The sequence below is a fragment of the Chamaea fasciata genome, unplaced genomic scaffold (genome assembly GCF_029207755.1).
Source record: "Chamaea fasciata isolate MVZ Bird 193981 ecotype frontalis unplaced genomic scaffold, bChaFas1.0.hap1 SCAF_2, whole genome shotgun sequence".
NCBI lineage: Eukaryota > Metazoa > Chordata > Aves > Passeriformes > Sylviidae > Chamaea > Chamaea fasciata.
In genome coordinates this window covers 91,903,142-91,923,558 of record NW_027094087.1, presented here as the reverse complement: position 1 = coordinate 91,923,558, position 20,417 = coordinate 91,903,142, and the positions used below count along the sequence as shown (strand labels likewise).

Here is a 20,417-nt window from a genome sequence, read left to right as displayed (position 1 = left end):
AGCAAATCTGGAGTGTACTGAAAGTAACTTACTGGCAGTCCTTGGAAACCTGGATCACCTTTCATTCCTGGACCCCCAGGAGTCCCTGGCCAGCCATTGCTCCCTTGCTCTCCTTTGGCCCCTTTCAGACCTGGAGGTCCTGGTGGCCCTGTTGGACCTGGTAAACCTAAAAATGAGAAGAAAAGAGTATTTAATAGCAAAATTGGCTTACAGCAGTATCTGATGGAGGGCAAACAGGGTCTACAGATGGAAAGAACCAAAATAATTGTTGTAACATTTCAAGAAAATAAGTAGGAGAATCTGTTGCAGGCAGACTCCTCATCCAATCATCTCTCAGCCTGTGGCTGATTGAAAACAGAGGGAGTTTTCTACATTTTCTACACTTCCACAAGAACATGCAGGCAGTCCATCCTCAGGCATAAACACGCTAAAGATATTTCGTAGCTCTGCTCCACTCTCCTTCTTAGCCTCTAGCACAGGCCACTGCCATGGAAAGGCCAAGCTGGGTCATTTTTAAATATATTAACCCTCCAGGATATAGGAACATCCAGCCCCAAATGCCTCGAAACTGTAAATAAAGTCCATAGGGAAACATGGAAATGGGAGGCAACCTTCTCAACATTAGAAAGATTTCTGGACAAAGCCAACTGCTTGAGGACATAAAATCTGCCTGTTCTAGGACATACTGCCAAAACTGCCTGTGAATAAACAAAGACATGCAATATTAATTCTATTATTAATTAATTAATTAGGCGAGCCTCGATGGACAGCAATACTTTAATACTAAAGATCAAGAATTACCTGGAAGACCAGGTTGGCCTTGGGGTCCTCTGTCTCCTTTAGGGCCTTCAATTGCACTTCCTGGTAGCCCAGGAAGACCCTGGTTCCCCTTAGGGCCTGGTGGACCTGCATATCCTGGTTCCCCTTTCAGCCCTGGGATCCCTGGAATTCCTGGGGATCCTGGAAAACCCACTTCGCCTTTTGCACCTAAGATTTGAAACAACCACAGAACATGATTAGAGAGAAGATCGCAATCACTGAAAACTTCTGCCTTATTATCCACTCATAGTAAGCTTTATTATTTTTGAAAACACTGACCTTAACTTTATACATTTCTATAAAAATGCAAAACTTCAGGAAAACTGTATTATTCTTTACATTTTCATATAAAATATAAGGACAGTAATTTGACTTACATACCTTTTTGTATCTAAACTCATCACTGGGCTATTTTTAGTCACTCTTAAAATAGATCAACATGCAGCATCCCTATACCACTCCTTACACAAAGATTATAAAGCCCCCAAACCCTTACTCCACAGCGTATTATTGTCATTAATATTGTCATGGTCAAGTAATGGTTTTTTTGCTTGACTAAACACAAAAGGACTTGCTCCTGGAGAAAAACGGAATACATTTTTACTAAGATCTAGAGTTAGACCTATTGTACTTACTTTCAGGCTTGTACAAATAGTTAACAATTGCAATTCAATCTAATTTTAGATTGAGCAAAAGAATATAGAGTAACTGGTACAAGTACAATAATAGGAGAAACAAAGTTTATAAAGAACACTATCCCTGGCTCTCCACCTGATCAGAACAAGGTTTTTAAAATCTGGACTTGTTTCTTTAGAACTACAATACATTTAGAATACAAATTATGTAAATAGAATATGTGTTTACTCTAAACCCAGATATTTTTAAATGAGCTGAGCTGACAAAATGAGAAATGGGGAAGGTGAGAGATGTGTTCCCATAATCTAGTGCTCTGCATGCCTACCAAGCTATGATTAGAAAATCTGCTTAATTTATTAAGTTCTCTAATATTAGGTCTTTTGCAGTAGTTAATGACTGTTAATTAGTCTAAGTTGGTAAATAAAAGATATTCCGAAATTCTGGTTTATCACTTTGGATTGTCCAGATAAGTTTCCCGTATCAATAGAATGAATGTGTGAGGTAGGGCATTGGTATTTAAAGCTATGTACGTTATTCAAAATCTGCCATGTCATGTTAATTTCATGGATGAACTAGTTGAATTGTTTGTGTTTTCCAGATGGTTAAAATTGAAAATTCCACCATTATACACAATTTCCTTTATCAACAGCAGTTTCACATTTCTTCACTACTGCATCTATTGCAGCCTAGTGTCTGGGGTATACTTATTTCCTAAAATGGAACATGGTGCATTACAAATACCTTGAACCAGAACTGACTCAAGCCAATAAAACTGTTCTTACAGCACAGTGTAGTGACACCCTTTTCAAAGAACATAAGGGGACTTGAATTGTCATAGTCAGGTGGCTGTACCCAAGCCATTCAGTCCTGAGCCCAGGCAATAAAAACTTTCAGTGAGATCTCATCAGGACTCTACTATCTTTTGCATCTCTGCACCATGCTCCTGTGCATAGCTTAGACATGCTCCACTGAGCTATAGTAAATAACTATTTTAGCAATTAATACATCTGGGCTGCAAAACAGATTCAAGCAAAAAAAAAAAAAAAATACTGCAGTATCCTGGCCACAAAACCAACACCTATAGCTGTCTGGTGCACAGAGCCTCACTAAATTTTGATTCTTGCAAAATTAGTAGGAAAACCAAAATACTTGGAGTCAAAAGCACAGCACACAAATACAGGAGTTATTTATATTACCCCATCACACCACTTGCAGTAAATTCCACACTATGAATAATTACCTATTTTAGGGTATATCTAACTCCAAGATGTTGCCACTGTAACAGAAATCAGTATTTGAACCTCTCAGAGCTTCTGCCTCCTCTGAGAAGGCATAGGATGTAAAAGAAAGAAGTAGAAAGTATGTCTGCATTACAGAATTATGGTTATAGTATGCTGGGAAGGAGGTTTAGAATTGTTTAAATAGGTGTTTTACCTTTATCTCCCTTTGCACCAGGAAATCCTGGAAGTCCTCTACCTGGAAGACCTGCAGTACAGAGACAGAAAAAAATGAGTAGCTGGGAAAATACTTACATTTAACCTGTAACGAATAAAACTCTATTATGCAAATACAAACTCCAAATAAATGGCTTATGCAAAAGTTCTTCAGGGCAGAGGCTGTTCTGTTATGTACTGGTATTGTATTTAGCACAATGGGTCCTGTATGCCTGAAAACCCTACCCGAAGAAAAGGCAAGGCTGCTCCACTATTTCACAGCTAAGTTGCAAGCTGAAATTAATTCCAAAACACAATTCTTTAGAGCATTACCAGCTTTTGTGAAAGAAATTCTTTCAAGATTACATTGATTAAATACAGTTGCTCATCTAAATGATCACACTGCAATGCTGGATGATTGTAGGACCCCAATACTGACTGTATTTTCTAAGGTTTCCTCCAAAGGACTCAAACCAGTACACACCTCTGCCAGCTACCCCTTGAGCAGCCTGTGTCTGTGCATTTTCATACCATGGGAACTGAAGATGACAGTCACAGTACCTTGTTCACCCTTTGCACCAGCTGCACCTGGGATCCCATCATAACCTGGTTCACCTTTCTGACCAATGGCACCAGCAGGACCCGGAACACCAGGTTCACCTGAAAAATCATTGACATTTTCATTTTAACTGTGACTTTTTTTTTTCTCTCAAGAAAAGCTTTACTTTTCCTTTTGCCCCCACAGAAACCAAGCAGATATTTTATTCTGACTTCAGTGTGACTTTTCACCGAGTTCACTTCTGAATTAAATCAGTCTGAGACAGGGCTCAAGTATTAAAGACTTTGACACAGCTAATTATCATGAATCTCAGTGAGTTTAGAATGCAGGAACTCCAGCAAAGACTTGTGAAAAGCACAATCAATTGTCCTGTAAAATGATGTGTCCTGCAGCCAAAAAGCTGAGAACAGAAGACTCCAAATCAAAAATGTTCAGAACTGCAATGGACCATCTCCTCCATATTCTATTTCCTTTCTAACAGCTGTGAAATGATGCTAATATGGTGATTCAGGTTTAGGCATAAAGATCAATTGAATTGTTTTTAAATTAACTCAGACACAACAGAAGTAATGGCTGTAACAACAACCGGTCTTGTGGAAGGTGGTAACATCTACTCCTCTAACAGTGCAAAAGAAATATGTGTCCCCCACTACACTGACTCAGGTTTACCTAGGAAACAGCAATGTCTTTTTTGCTTATGAGATGAACAAATGCACTGTGAAAAATCTGAGCCAAAATTAATGTAGAATGCAAAAGATTTTGTTTTAGCCACTGCCTGGAGATGAACAGTATTTTAAGTGTCCTTTGGTGGTTCATATTTCTTTTTTACCTGGTTCTCCTTTTAAACCTGGAATCCCACTTAACCCAGGAAGTCCTTTTTCACCCTTGTCTCCATGGCGGCCAGGGCTTCCTAAAGAAAGGAAGAAGAAAGTGTTTCCATGTGGGATATTTGATATAATTTTTACTTTAATTTTTCACTGCAGTTTCTGTTTTATAAAAGCATAAATACTTGCCTGGAAATCCTGCCATGCCAGGGGATCCTTTGGGACCTGGGGCACCCGGTATTCCAGGAATTCCTGCACTACCCTTTTCACCCTTATCTCCAGATAAACCTGGACTACCTGTTCTTCCTGGTTCTCCCTAGAAGAAGCAGCATACATAAAATCCTGACATTAATTCAGAAACAGTTTTTTCTGTATACAGTGGTAGATGTCACCCCCCTTATCCATCTGACTTTTAAAGAATTCCATTGATTTTAGGATGTAATTTAGGATTAAATTTGGCATGAAATTCCACTATCAGAGTTTTTAACCAATCTAACAATTGCTTAATACCTACATATGGAAATAAGCAGTTTTCTATGCATTTTTACGTTGGTTATACAAAGTCTTTTCAAAATTAGCCTCTTAACTTACTTATTACACTTCATCATCTTAAAAAAAAGTCTTTCATTGAGTCCTTAGTACGTCTGCTACCAGATTAGCAGGTATTATTTTTACCATTTTTACTTATAAATTCATGATAACTGTCACTGTACAGCTAGGAAAAGGAATATGAAACAAATGAGAATCCTATTAGATACTATTAGAGATTAAATTAAACTTTACAGACAGTATTAATAGAGTTCACTTTTCAGTAGTATCTGAGCACAGTACAGTACCTCTGTAAAAGTACAGTAACATTATTTTAGTGTGATTATTTGCCCTGTTCATCAAATGCCCTTTCCACATTATTGACTTAGTATTTTTAAAAGTTCTTTCCATTCCCTACATTCCTAGCACTGTGAATTAGCCTACTTTCAGAAGAGATAACAAGAAAGAACTCTGGAGATATTGGTTCCACCATTCAAACAAAATGCATCTAAATCTGAACATATGCACACCTTTAAAGTTTTTCATAAGGCAGTTAGAACAGCATAATAGAAAATATAACAAAACGGCTTAGAGGCCAACAGCATCTTTTCAAGTGCTTGGTAGAGATAACCAAATCTTTAGGGGTATAAATACCTTCTCACCAGGAGCCCCTGGAAAGCCAATTCCAGGAAAACCTGGTGCTCCTTTGTCTCCTTTTTCACCTTTTTGCCCAGGGAACCCTGGTGTGCCTGGTGAACCTGGTACTCCAGGAAGACCCTTTTCTCCAGGTGTTCCTAGTAAAGGGAAGGGAAAAATGGGTGCATCAAAACCAGTGGTCCCCTAGCAGCGTTGACAGTGATGTTTCAGCATTGCTTTAGCTATTCAGAGCTATAAAAGTAAATTTTCTTTTGAGGTTCACTCTCTAAATGGGACTTTTTATAGGATGATAAACTCTACTCACAGGAGATGCTCATGAACTTGGATTCAGAGTAAACAAAGATCTTGCTAAAAATATGAACTGAATAAAACTTTATTTTTGTTTGAATAATTTCTAATAGTACTACACTGACAAAGTGACTCTTCTGCAGCATGTTTTTTCTGTCTTCATTTACCATTTCAGACTTTCACGTTTGATTTCCTAAATATGCTAGACACAAGGCCATTCCAATGGAGACCCAAAGTTTTCATGTTGAGTTACAAGTTCTTCTTGATTTTATCCTTTATCAATCCCTTCCCCAACAACATTATTCCCAGACCCCTACAGTTAATAATTGACACTCAGTACACAGCAACTCACCAAACCTTTTAGAAGGGGGAAAATATACAAGAAGCTTAATGCAGTTCACAGACTATCAGAGACAGAGACAGACAAACAGGCACCACTCAAAAAACTGCCTGCCTGAAATTAATACAGAAAACCTAAACATCCAGCTAAAGGATTTGCACATACAAACTTAAGAAACCATCCTATTATTTGTATATCACGATAGGATTGAAAAGCAATGTCCCAAAAGCCTAACATTCAGTCACTGCAAACAGTGCAACTGTTTAGTAGATCTATACCAACAGATATTCCATACAGGTTTCTCATAATACTCTATATTAACTTGAGGAAGAAATAAGAAGAAATTCCTAGCAATCAATACCTGGCAAACCCATTTCACCAACCGATCCTTTTTGTCCTGGAACTCCTGGATCCCCTGGGTACCCTGGCGGGCCTTGATCACCTTTTGGTCCTATGGACAACAGAGAAATTAAGAATCTCATTCATTAACAAGGTTTAAAATACCTGACAAACAGTCTGCCTGCTGTTAGCTTCAGACATACCTGGTTGTCCTGGCGTACCAGGTTCACCATCTCTCCCTGGAATTCCTGGCTCTCCATAATCCCCACGTAGCCCTTTTTCTCCTGTTGCTCCATGGTCCCCTGGACACCAAAAAGAAAAACACAGTGAGATCAGTTTTGTTACAATTTATTGTAATAACATACAATAATCCTTCTAGTTAATTTTGATCGTTGCTGCTTCCCTCTGCTGAACAAGGAAATGGCTGAGTAAAACACAACTTTCCAACCATTGAGCAAGTATTGAAGAAAGGCTGAAAAACTATTGCAATTTTATGGGTGTCTGGGCAAATTACAAAGCAAGTTATATCTATAAGAGAAATTGAAATTAACGTGTGTTTGAGTTAGATTAATGAGTTATTTGAAAAGTGGCTGACAGGTGTCAACAGAAATTATTCACTTGACTGTTCAGCTCCCTAAAAAGGCACATGTGAACAACTAGTAAACAGCCAGAAATTTGCTGTTTTCCCTGTTCCATTTAATGTTAAAGCACCTTCAGAAGGCTTGATCTCTTACTCTGTAGTGTGCCTCTTCTCAAACTTTATGTCCATGTTCTTTGTTAATAAGTAATTCTGTTAGTGTTGCATACAGCTGCAGGACAACAGGTTACTGAAGATAAGTCACTGAATGCTTTTAAGTAAGCAGCTTTTATTAAAACCATTTTAAGATGTCCAAACTCAGAATTTTTCATTAAGCATCACTGATAATATGCCATCAAAATTCTGTGTGTTCCCTGCACAGTTTGTATTTTGGCAGCTTCTAAAAACATTACTGTAATATTCATGTCTAGAGGAATGAAAGCAGCCAAAAGATCAGCGAAGTTATGGAATGTAACTAAATTATTTTTCTCTGCTAGTACTAAGTATCTTTTGGATGAAGAGGATGATGAAAGAGCAGAAATTTGCAGGCTGGGATCTGTTTGGAACCTACTCTTCCAGGCTGTGTGAGCCAGGCCAATTCGTAGACTGTGTGTGGTCAGGAAAACATAGAGCACAGACGTATGCAAGCATGCATTGTTACGGCTGGAGAGATTAGTAAATTAAAAACCAAAGAAATTATTGAATTCCTCAGCAAAGATTTCTTTATTTGCATTTAACAAGTGTGCCTAATTTAGATTTCTTGAAACAAAATAAAATTAATCATCCTACATGCCAGTAGCAGATAAGGAAATAGTGAAAACAACCTATGTGGTTTTAAGAGTTTACATACCACTGTATGCATCAAGATCAGAAACATGAGAAAAAATAATCTAGACGAAATCTTTATGGGCTGGGAGCTTCATTAAAAGTACTCTCAGAAGTTGCATCTCAGCTGAAGGGCATATGGACTCCACGCTTGCTCACGCCCTCCCCTGGCTGCCCAAGCTGCAAGGCACTACTTACCCACATGCCCAGGTTTCTCTGAGACCCAACCAGAACACGTGAGCCCAGATCTCCTTCTGACAATTAGCCAGGACATGGAGATAAGAGGTAGCTAAGACTGGGGTATTCTCCTGTTTCCACAGTTCAAATACAACACAGTATAGTTATTAGTGAATCACTGTCAAACTGCAAAGGAGTCTGCCCTAGAATACAGTGATGAAGGAAAGGCTTAAAAAGAGGACAGGATGAGACTAGAGAAGGTTTTTGAAGAGTTGGAGTGAAGCTTGAAAATCATCACAGTGAAAATCAAGAAGTGTAACGCACCACGTGTGTGATGAGAAGTCAAAAACATGCATACAAAATGAAAAAATATTACACAAGCAGTAGTCCAGAACCAAGGGACTAAGAATTATAGCTAATCACTAACTCAGTCAGCTGTTGTTTCAAGAAAGGGAAATTTCATTCTAGCCAGGCCTAAGTACTTTGCTTGTTTCAGCAATGTGCACTCCAACAAGGATGCAGCCAAACTGGGGGGAAATCAGAAAGTGCAAAAAGAACAATAATTGTTTCAGAAAACATGATGTACTATTAAAGCCCGAAGGATTTGGCTGATGGAAATTAAAGACCACAAGACCTCAGCAGCTTCCTTCTAAGCTCTACACTCCTATTTTAACAAAAATAGTTACCATTTATTAAAAACTGTGGGTTTTTAAATAAGAAGGAATTTATAATAAGAGCAAATATGAAAAATATGCAAAATATACAGGATTTTTTTTTCTTTAAAAAGAAATACAGGAGAGAAAATTATTTCAAACAACTAATTTATCAATTAGCAGTAAAACTAATAATTTAAGATGAATGTATTACCTAAAAAAACTAACAAATCTATAACCATGAAGTTTCTAAACAGAAAACTGATTGCCTTTCTCCTGCATACTTCCAAATGTTTCTAAACTGACATAAGCTGATCTGTTGGTATCAGTGGCATAAATGCATTTCCTTCCTGAATTTTCTTCAGTTCACAAAGAAACACATGTCAAAAATGGCTGCTCACCCTTTTACTTACACTATCAGTTCATCTTCATGGCCACAACTACATTATACATGAAAGATAGCTTTTCCCTTCTGGAAAGATCTAGGCTCTTTTAGAATTTCTTTCCAGAGACTCTTCTGATTGAAGAGGTAAAATCAATTATAAAAGGAGAAATTGAACCTCTCCTATTTAACCAAAACCCTTTTGTTCTGTGATTAATTTTTTTTTTCTATAAAGTTGAAAAGCACCAGAAAAATATCTGTATTTGCTGTGTGAAACTCTTTAATTTTACATGAAAAACTGTTGCCTAAAACTAACACAAAATTGAATTCAAAGTACTGCCGCTTGGTAGTATATATATGAGTGTTAATTCCACTTATTCCCAGTTAGAGAACAAAGTTACCTTTTTCTCCTTGATCTCCCTTCTGGCCTTTGAGGCTAACCATGTCCATGTTGTCCATTGTTCCAGGTTTTCCTGGGAGACCAGCTTCACCTTTATCTCCCTTAACACCAGGATCACCCTGTGGTCCAATTACACCTTTGAAACCTTGGCTACCTATAAAGAGACAGCACTGAATGTTTTAGGGGCATTTAAAACTTTTCAAAAATATTTAGTAGACAATAACAAATGCAATTAGCTATTTATTCAGATTTTGAGCACCAAATACCATTTTCTGGAACAGCTCCTATGATCTTTTTTTTATACTTCACAATAGCTCTGTCAGAAAATGACACATTTTTCCCACTTCACAGCCATTAATTTTAGACTCATGAAACAATAAGGACAGGAGTCTGGCAGTAATACAGAGCATTATCTGAGGCTTTTAATTAAGACCTTCCTGTTGGCTTTTAATAATTTCAAACAGTGTATTTTTCTTGGAGTAATACCTATAGCAGCCCCACACCTAGCAAACTCTTATGTTGTTGAAGAATGGATCAAAAATCATGTCTTGGTGCCCAAACATGTGACTGCTCCCAGCCTTTTATACTATTTCTAACTTAGAGGAAAGTTACTTGACATAAACCATTCCTTAGGCCAAGTGTACCCCTTATCTTTGGTTATTTCCTGACTTCTGTTGCGGAAAAGGTGGGGTTTCAGTTTTGATTTTGAGAAAATCTCTCTCTTACCTTTTTCACCAGGTAACCCACGATCTCCAACTGGTCCAGGAGTTCCTGGCAATCCAGGAGTTCCCATAACTCCCATTTCTCCTTTGGGTCCTGAAGACAAAGGAAAAGAGTGAATTAAAAAAAAAATAAAGCAAGCAGTGTAAACAAGTACAAGAAACAGAATTATTTACTGCCTATCATATTAGGAGCTGCACTACTTAAGGAAAAATGGGACAAAGAAGATGATTAAACTAAAACAGCCCAATAGAGAAAACAACAGTAAAAACAGTATTATGAAAACCACAGGAAAACAGTGTGTAACGGGTTTTTGACAAATTCTTAAAACTTCCTATTACAGCAAACAATGCTGTCATTAACAAAGGCATTATTTAAACCATACACTGACACTAAAACTGTGCAGAATAACCCCCTTTCAGTATTACAGGAGAAAGGGTAGTTCCTTCAACCTGCTGGATTGGACCCATGAAAGGACTTGAGCAGCAGTTCAGTTACACGTGCACACAGCTGCTTTACTGATGCCAGTCCATGTGTTTTCCCAAGCTTGAGCTCTCTGATCAATCAATTCCTAACTGAGTGAAAGGGTGTGCTACACCACAACTTCATAAAATACTTGTCAAAGATGCTGATTTCTGAGGGACAAGGTGTTTACCTGATGATCCTTTCAGTCCAACAGCCCCCTGTGGACCTGGCAGGCCAGGTAACCCCACAGAGCCTGGGACTCCTGGCTGGCCCGGGCTACCTTTATCCCCTTTTGGTCCTGGCATATCTAGACCTGGGACACCAGGGAAGCCTCTTTCTCCTTTTACTCCAGGAAATCCTAGGAAAAACAGAAGATACAGGATTAGTCCTTAACAAAAAACAAGGAAAACCATTAATAAACATATGTGACCATGTCTACCTGTGATTCACAAATTACATGGCATGGAGGATGAAGACTGAAAGGCAGACAGCAGAGAGCCTCTCATTTCCTAATGAGGCTTTGAACATCTATCTATCACCCACCAACGACCCAAGGAGACCAATCCAAATGCCAGCAATCCTCTCAGGAGGCCTTGCCCTACATTTTGGATCACATGGAGAAGGCCCACTGGCATGTCCCCCCATCTACCCCCCATCAACCTCACACTGCAAAAAGGTCTCAAGCAACACTTTTACCTGTGTTATCCACTTATGTCAAAATTCTTCTCTTAAGCAGCATCATGGGAGTATTCTCTGCTCACCTGGTGGTCCCTGGGGTCCCGGCTGCCCAGCAGGTCCTGGCTGTCCTGGAGGGCCCAGCCCTGGTGCACCTGGAGGGCCTTGCAAACCTTGGAGACCTGGGAGACCAGGGTCACCTGCAGAGAGACGGGTGAAATATAAACCAAGCATTCCCTGATGCTCTTCGACATCTTGCTTGCTGAAGGTGCCAGACAAGGTGCTTTGGAAGCACATGGCCAAGGAGACCTCACTCAGTTGCCAACAGCTTCAAGCCTGGGCTTGGAAGAAGGGCTGCTCTTTGCTGCCAGCATTTGCTACTGGTGGGAGGTAGGAGAAAATGAGAAGGGAAAGAGGCAATTCCCTGAGATATCAGCAGGATATTTCAGTGATGACTAGACTTTTTGCTGCATCTGCAGGAGAATGACTTTAAAAAGAAATACAAATACAGAATTGCATTTTTCCAGTGATGTTACCTCTGAATCCTTGCTGTCCAGGTATGCCTGGAAAGCCTTGCTCGCCACGTAAACCAGGCAGTCCTGGATTTCCCTTTTCTCCAGGGATACCAGCTGGGCCAGGGGGGCCTGGCAATCCCTTAGGGCCAGGTAGACCTACACCAGGTTCACCCTAGCCGAAGAAACACGACAGATTAGGAATCAACACAACAAAACCAAGAAATTATTTACTAAATGTATTTAAATCGTGCAGTATAGGCCCAATGTGTAGACTTCTATACATTAATTCAGGGAAAAGCTGTAAGCCCTTTAAAAGTGTTAGCATCAAGCATTTATCCATCTACTCTGTTCCCCTGTTTGCACAGTGGGAAACATAGAATGAAAGGCAGTTTGGCCAACTTTTAAAGTGGTTTTCCTTGCACATGTTTCTGTCAACATGGGGAGTCACAGATAACAGAATCAGCAGCTGACATCTACCTTTTGGCCTTGTAAACCTGGAACTCCTGGCAAGCCATCCAGACCAGGGGTTCCTGGAGTTCCTGGAAGACCAGGTGAACCAGGCTGACCTGGGAAACCTATAAAACAAAATAGAACAAAACAATAGTCACATCATTACTGTGTCTGTCTGTAAGTGACCTCTGCTGTTTCTGTAAGCCTTTAAACTGAACTGTTCACAGGGACGTGTCAAAAAAGATCTGGGTAGTCAAACTTCTAGGCATGCCAGTATGCAAATGCCCCAACAAAGATTCAAATGCTGACTTTTGTTCAGCAGTTGGCTTTTGATGAGAAACAATCACCCAGAAGAAATAAATGCTGAGTTGTCTCCTTTCAAATAAACAGCCTTACAGCTTCATCTCCCATCTCCCTCGTGAGAAATATCCTGCAAAGCTGGGCTCCCAAAGTCTTCTTCAGAAAAGGCAACTTAATGTGTGGGGTGTCAGACTGAGGGATGCACAGTGAAGTCCACCTGTGAGACAACGCCTTTTGTGCAGTATATGTCTTGCAACACGTTCTATGTGTCCTGCTGTGGGTTTCACACAGAAAGTTTCTTTGCCAGAGCTAGTCCATGAACTGCACCTTGGGAATGTAAGAAGGAATACCTACAACATTCTGCAAATCCTTTGAAGATAGCACTCACTCAACATCAGCACACACACAACAAATTCAGACGAAGCAGGCAGAAATCCAGCTTTTAGGCTAAGACCCCAGAATGACACTGGGCAGAGCTGAGTTGATGGAAGGGTCCTTTAAAGAAATATATTTAATGTGTCATTTCTTTCATCTGGCACCAAAGTGCATACAGCAATTCTTTTCCAGATACAATGGGCCTTTTCTGTTCAGGTTCCAATGCAGTCTCAGAGGAACCAGATGTGGTTACAGAGAAAAATATGCCCTTTCTCCTTATTAAATTTCTGACCCTCCCAGCTCATTGGTGTGTGGAATCATAAGACACAATAACAAAGACACAAAAGAACTTTGGTGATTGAGGTGACTGCTGAAAGTTCAGTCATCTAGTTCTAAATGAGCAGCAGTACTGTGAAATACATCTTCAAAAAATCGCAAACATTTAGACTCCCTCTAAGCTACTTGCATACCCTGACAATGGCCATGGAGGGAAGACTACACTTAGGTTGAGTAAGCTGAAATTCTAATCAAGCCACTCTCAGCTGTCTGAGACCCAGCAGAGCTGTAAGCTCTGGTCCACAACTGTTATAGTTATGACAGCATATTATTTTGACCAACTAAATAGTGTTTTTCATCTCTCAGAAGGGTCATCTCACCTCAGCAACTTCAGTTACTGCAATGTAAGATGCTGTACTCTATCACTTTCTATTCTGGCACCAGCTGTGACATTGTCTGTAGGTGCTCCACTGCACTACACAAAGCAAGTGTGCAGCAAATGTGCAGCTGAACTCTATCAAAAGAATGCTCACTGTGGTGCTGGTTGACTTTTGCAAGGGAACTTCTTCAGCTGCACCTCCCAAATCCCATGCAGCAATGGCAGGATGACAGTGGAGGCCTCCATCCACACTCCAGTTACACCAGCTCTGTTAGATTTATTTTTAAGCTTTATCTTACCTTTGGGACCTGGAGGTCCAGGGAACCCTATACCTGGCTGCCCAACAGCACCTTTTTCTCCTGGCAGGCCAGGTCTACCTGGAAGCCCAGGATTTCCTTTGTCACCTTAGCAAATAAAAACAAGACAAATGTTAACACAAAGACTAACTTCGGAGGAACAGAACCATCCTGATAATCAGACAAAGATTAACAGACTGCTGTACCTTGAGGTCCAGGGAAACCAGGTGGCCCAGGCAGGCCATCTGCCCCAGGAGGTCCAGGGAGTGATATAGTTCGTCCTGCTTCACCCTTTGCTCCTGTAAATGTAAAGTTGTATTAAAGTATGGGAACTGATGAAATAAAAAGGGAGTTCTACCTTGACAGCATTATCAGTTCATCCATACCATTACAAGTGACTTGTAATGAATTTTTTTTTAGTAGAAGATTCATGAAAAACTAGGATGAACCCAAACTGTCCCATTTCACCTAGCAAATTCTTCAAGAAAATGCCCTCAAAATTTTGCAATTATACTGCTGAAAGTGAACACTGATTTAATGTAGAAAGTATTTTAATTTCAGGCTTAAATTCTGATGATCCTCTAGGCTGTACCATTTAACAGGCACAATTTTAAATTTTTTTTGTATTTTTTAAAAAACATTATAGCCTTACCTGGAAGTCCTGGTACACCTGGGGTTCCAGCAAAGCCTCTGTCTCCTTTTTCACCAGGTAATCCTGCAGCACCTATTCCAGGAGGGCCAGGAAAACCTCTTTCACCACGCACTCCAGGGAATCCAGGCTGGCCAGGGGGACCACGCTCTCCTTTCAAGCCAGCTGTACCCTAATTTTTGGAAAGTGTAAGTATACTTCTTGCCTGGTGGGCAAGACAGAACACATCATCTCTGAATATTCTGCAACTGGGATTTAGCACAGGTATCTTTAATGTTGAAGAAAGTGGATTTTTTCTACTGAGTTCAATGAAACAGAACTAGGTTCCATGCGGAATAGCACATGGAAATCCCATCTAGCAATGCAGCTAACTGTAACATATGGGCCATGTTTCCAGTAGAGGATCTGGGAGCAGAGGTGAGCATTCAGCTCCATATCCACATCAACTGAACTCTATCTGTGCAAGATTTTGAAGCATTTGTTAGCACAAGAAGAGAAATGTGCTATAACAGACTTGAATCTTGTCTTTACAATTTCTAATTGGATAACTGCATTTGTTCAATCATCTCCAAATACCAGCTAAATCATTCACACTAGTTCTCACTATCAAGCTGTGAGAAAGGCAGAAAGGAATAAAACTACTGTCCATGTCTGAACGTTTTCTCTATAGTCCTGAAAGTAACAAGACACACTGAATGCATTTGAGTCAGAACACTTATTTGCAGGACATGTAAAAGAAGTGGTCTGAAAGACCTAGCTCTAAAACAGTCTGTTGTTGAAGAACTGTCTTCCTCACTTCCTCACACTTTCACATCCAGTGGAAATGGAATAACCTTCTGAGGAAGAATGTACTAGTCAAGGTAAGAAATACATGTAGAAAAATGAATGAGGCAAATAAACACAAAGCATGTATAAGGCACAAAAGCATGTGAATTCTGATCTGAAAGACAGAATGTACAGCACAGTAAGTAAACATAAATAAATACGCAGTAGGACAATACGTAAACATAAAGAAACAAACATACCGCTACTCCTTTTGGACCCTGAGGACCTGGAAATCCATCTTTCCCTGGCCTTCCTTCTCTTCCAGGAATACCTGGTTGTCCTGGGAAACCGGGATCGCCCTTTTCCCCTTTCAGAATAGTATCATAAGTAAAATCTCCAGGTTCTCCTTTTGGTCCAGGGCTGCCTATAAGTCCTGGGGTGCCCGGGGGGCCCTGAAATTACATAAATTTAGATGTTATCAGTTGCCCTACAAACCCTTCAACTGATAAAAAAGAAAGTAAACCTCCAGAAACTGAAGTGTAAATCCAAATCAAGGGAACCACCAGGTCATTGACTGAGGAGGTCAAATGAGAATATTTTCCAAGATATTTTCCAGTCTTGGAAGCAGAAAGTTTCTCCCTTGGGTAATTTATTCATGACATTCAGCGGATGTGAATACATGTGTTCCTTCATTATTAATATTCATCAAATTTGAACAGCTGACACAGTCAGTTGGTAATATCAGAATATTATGCATATGCTCAGAAAGTAGTTTTGTAGCCTCCTCTGGAAAAAAATTACCTACCTAGTGGTATACCTACAGGATTTCCAGAATTTCAATTTTTCCCCTAAATATTTTCTAGGACTTGAACCAACTTTTCTTATGGGAACAGTCTCAGAGCTACCCATTCGGGTAGTAAAACACAAACTTCATGGGCAATGTCCACTAGGTACAGCTCATGTGTGCCCTCCACTTCAACCTGAACCAGAACATGGTCAATGGTAATCTTTTCATTAGCCTTGGAGTATTGTGAATCAGACGCCGATGCTCCGGCATGGCTGTAAGCAATGTCAGCTTGCAAGGCTGGCCTCTGTGTAGTTTTTCCAAGTTAAATTATATGCTGGATCACCACCTGGCTGAACTTTGTGGAGCAAAACAAGTTTAAAAGCACTCAAACAGGAGCCAATCCTTGTCTGAATAAAGACATGAATAGCACTTACGAGGCAATAAAAGTAAAATATAAAGGTGTGGCAAAACAGGTGCCAAGAACAAATGCCAGGCAACAAAAAAGCTTAAATACATTAGAACGTCTTTCATTTTTTTCCCACTCTTTCTTTCATGGATCCCATTGATATTATAGTACATTCAGTCACTGGGTAATGCAGTTCATTGTGGCAGCAATAAAGAATTCATCTTAGTCAACTTTCATTGGCTGAATTCAGGCAGCATGGCTTTATTTATACTCCAGGGAAAGAAACAGATTCCTTGAGTAATGAATTCATTCAAGTGGTTTGTGGTTTTTATACTTCTAAAGGTACCTCTCTCTCACCACTGGTGGTAGAGGGAGCTTGCATAACCCCATTGTGTGATAAACCAGTGCACGGGAATGTCACTGAGAAGTTACACTGCCAGAAAGGATCAGCTGTAAGGAAACAGGCAGCTTTGGGGAGAAGAGATCTGGGAAGACTCAGTCTACTCACACAAGGAATGGTGTCAAAAGCCAAGTTATGCTACAGGAATATGTATGCTGAGGTAGGTTTTCACAGGAAACCTCAGTGTCCATATGGGCACTTAAATGGACTCTGACAAGGTCAGATGTAGTTGCGGTAGTACACTACTCACCTAGGAGTCATTTGTGTTACATTTTAGACAAGTGTTGCACTTACTATGGCAGTTCTGCTACTGGCCTTACTCTGGAGAGTCATGTTGTGCTGCCTTAACATAATTTACAAGTAATTCTATTAGGATGCTACTCACTTTCACAGTTTTTCTTTATTTCTTCAAAAGTATTTAACTTTCTTTTTTACTAATTGTGTTTTCCAGAATATACTGCAGACACCTCCCAAAATCTTCATTAACAACCTGGATGCAGGACTTGAAGGAATACTAAGTAAGTTTGCCAGTGACAATAATTGGGAGGAGCTGTCAGCTCCCTTGAGGGCAGAAAGGCCCTGCAGAGAGACCTCAACAAATCAGAGATGGGCAATCACCAGCACAAGAGCAAGTGCCAGATTCCCCACCTGGGATGAGGCAATCCTGAATGTGTGGATAAACCAGAGAATGAGAGGCTGCAGAGCAGTGCCATAGAAAGGGACCCAGGGGTCAGTGGCAAGTTGAACATGAGTCAGCAGTGCCCTGGCAGCCAGGAGGGCCAACCCTGTCTTGGGGCATCAGGCACAGCATGGCCAGCTGGGCAAGGGAGGAGATTGTCCGCTCTGCTCTGCTGTGGGGTGGCCTCACCCTGAACACTGTTTTTGGTGCCACAATACAAAAAAGACATTAAACTACTGAGGAGCACCCAGAGGAAGGCTACGAGGATGGTGATGAATTTGCAGGGGAAGCCTTATGAGGAATGGCTGATGTCATTTGATTTGTTCAGCCTTGAGAGGAGACAGAGGGGAGAACTCATACCAGTTTACAACTTCCTCATGAGGGGTCAAGTAGGGGCAGGCACTGATCTCTTCACTCTTCTGAACAATGACAGTACTTGAGGAAACACCATGAAGCTGAGTCAGAGGAGGTTTAGGTTGTATATCAGAAAAGGGTCCCCAGGGAAGTGGTCACAACAACAGACTGACAGAGTTCAAGAAGCATTTGGACAACTCTCTCAGGTACATCATGTGATGTTTGGGATGTTCTTCACAGGACCAGGAGTTGGACCCGATGTTCCTGATGAGCCCCTTCCAATTCAGCATTTTCTCTTATTCTGTGATTCAAAATTCAGCAGAACTGGCACAGTATGCAGCATGCTAACCTTAGATTGCTTACACTACACTAGATGGCACTGTCTGTCTCTCAATGTACTTGTACTCAACAGCAGAATGTTACTGGAACAATTAACAAGCAGGTCAGGGAATACCTGCATCTGCTTCCGGAGAAATCCTACTCTTTAGCCAGCTCCGCTGCCTAGCTTGCTCAGGCAGAAGGTCATGTGTCCTGCTGAGTTCTTATGATGGATAAACTCAGAAATATAATCAATATCTGACAGCTCTTTTTTAGCTCTTACAGCTCAAATCCACTTCTTCCTACTTTATTAGGCATAGTTAACCCTAATTTTATCATATCAGTGCACTGTTTTGGGTTTGTTCTATTTGTTTGATTTTAAACAGAACTGTTATACAACCACACTGATACACTGATCATCACATGTTTTTCATCACATGCCTAGCAGGACAAGTACTATTTGGCAAGGCATTACTTACAGGTACCCCTGGAAGGCCATCAAGTCCAGGTAAGCCTCTGTCACCCTTGAAACCTGCTTGCCCTGGAAAACCTTTTCAGAGAGACAAAAATATGGCCTAATTTATTAAATGCTTTTACAAACAGCTCATTGTATGTGAATTCTTTGTGATCCCTTTTAAAGTGTCTCATTCCATTCCCAGTTATACCACCATAACGCTGCTAAAGCCAGTGAAGCTGTCTTGATTCATGCACTTGTGTTGTATGCCTGCATTCATAAACTTGGAAGTTAATGATTCATTTGACTTAGGAATGAATTTACCAATTCATGTAAACAATGCAGAACCAAAACTACCAAAACCACATTCATTTTTCTGAACAATACTAGAACAAACATTAGGTATAATTTTTGGCACGTGGCACTTCTCTCATATGGTAGCAAAAAAAATTATATATATATATATATATATATATTTTTTTTTTTTTTTGGGCCACAGAATTTAGGTCTGCAATTGGAAAAAAATTTGTACGGGTCACTGTCAAACCCACTATTTGCACATAGGCAAATGGCTCCCACATTATTTCTCACTGTGAAAATATTTGGGCCACAATTTGCAAAGACCCTTCATTGTGGACAGTTTCTGCTTCCCTGGTAATTCTGGTTGATTGTATTGGAAATCTGGAATCAGGCCAAAAATAGGACTATGCCACCCTCCTTTCATTAGTTCTTTCATTAGTTTCACAAACAATTTGATTAGTGGGACAAAATGTAATTAATTTTATTATGTATGTTGCATTTTTTAGAATTTAGCCTACATAGCACTTTCTTGGGTAATTAAGGAGTTTTTTACCTGCTGGACCTGGTGGCCCTTGTGGTCCTGGAAGTCCAGGAGGTCCTACTTTATCACACAAGGCACAGGCTTCACCTTTGTCACCTGAAAAAAGAAAACAACAAAGCATGTGAATAACAACAAAAAGATTCAAGACAACTGTAGGCAGGTGGATTCAGGGCAAATATCAATTTAATATTTAAATAAATTGCTACTTCTAATTTCATGCTTCAAGGAGAAAATATCAGCAAGTTGAAGTTCAAAATTCTTTAGAATTTTTAAAGGAATGGCATGAAAATCAATGTAAGTCTTATCCTAGGGTTAATATTTAGGAGACTGGTTAAAGGGGACCAGGTTGAAGAGGATCAAAAAGAAGAAAAGAAATATTCAATGGGTATAGACAAAATAAAATTATTAATGCAGAAAAAGGATAACTTCCATAGTCACTGTAATTTTGCAAAACAGCAGTAAACAGAACGAGATAAGAAAGGAGCAACCACCATGTAAATGAGTGCAGCTCTTCCTTTTAAATGTTCATTTCGTCAATGCTGCTAAAATATGTGGTTGACTCTCCTATTTACAGAATCTCACAGTTAGATCAGAAAAGACCTTTGCCATCACTGAGGCCAACCTATGACCAAACACCACCACGTCACTAGACCTTGGCACTCAGTGCCACATCCAGTCTTTCCTTAAACACCTCCAGGGATGGTGGCTCCATCATCTCCCTGGGCAGCCCATTCCAATGCCCAATCATCCTTTCTGTGAAGAGATTCTTCCGAATGTCCAACTTAAGGTTGTTTATAGATGTTAAAATTTTATCTTCAATTATACTCATGGCAACGATTCGTAAATCATTTTCATTCTCAACTTCTCTGCCCCCTC

General features: G+C 40.0%; 1 protein-coding gene across 1 annotated transcript in view; it reads right to left on the bottom strand.

Moving 5' to 3' along the window:
• The window catches only part of COL4A1 (collagen type IV alpha 1 chain), a 122,035-nt gene that overhangs the window by 16,884 nt on the left and 84,734 nt on the right, over positions 1-20,417 (bottom strand). Inside the window, exons 23-43 of the mRNA XM_066176772.1 lie at positions 19,554-19,637; positions 18,726-18,796; positions 15,563-15,754; positions 14,541-14,709; positions 14,095-14,187; positions 13,892-13,996; positions 12,290-12,387; positions 11,834-11,984; positions 11,384-11,497; positions 10,813-10,980; positions 10,164-10,253; positions 9,439-9,591; positions 6,627-6,725; positions 6,446-6,535; positions 5,454-5,593; positions 4,457-4,587; positions 4,277-4,353; positions 3,450-3,548; positions 2,890-2,940; positions 802-987; positions 33-166 (exon numbers count right to left, since the gene is read on the bottom strand). Of these exons, the coding sequence (XP_066032869.1) occupies positions 33-166; positions 802-987; positions 2,890-2,940; positions 3,450-3,548; positions 4,277-4,353; positions 4,457-4,587; positions 5,454-5,593; positions 6,446-6,535; positions 6,627-6,725; positions 9,439-9,591; positions 10,164-10,253; positions 10,813-10,980; positions 11,384-11,497; positions 11,834-11,984; positions 12,290-12,387; positions 13,892-13,996; positions 14,095-14,187; positions 14,541-14,709; positions 15,563-15,754; positions 18,726-18,796; positions 19,554-19,637 (2,495 nt within the window). The remainder of the gene's footprint in view (positions 1-32; positions 167-801; positions 988-2,889; positions 2,941-3,449; positions 3,549-4,276; positions 4,354-4,456; positions 4,588-5,453; positions 5,594-6,445; positions 6,536-6,626; positions 6,726-9,438; positions 9,592-10,163; positions 10,254-10,812; positions 10,981-11,383; positions 11,498-11,833; positions 11,985-12,289; positions 12,388-13,891; positions 13,997-14,094; positions 14,188-14,540; positions 14,710-15,562; positions 15,755-18,725; positions 18,797-19,553; positions 19,638-20,417) is intronic.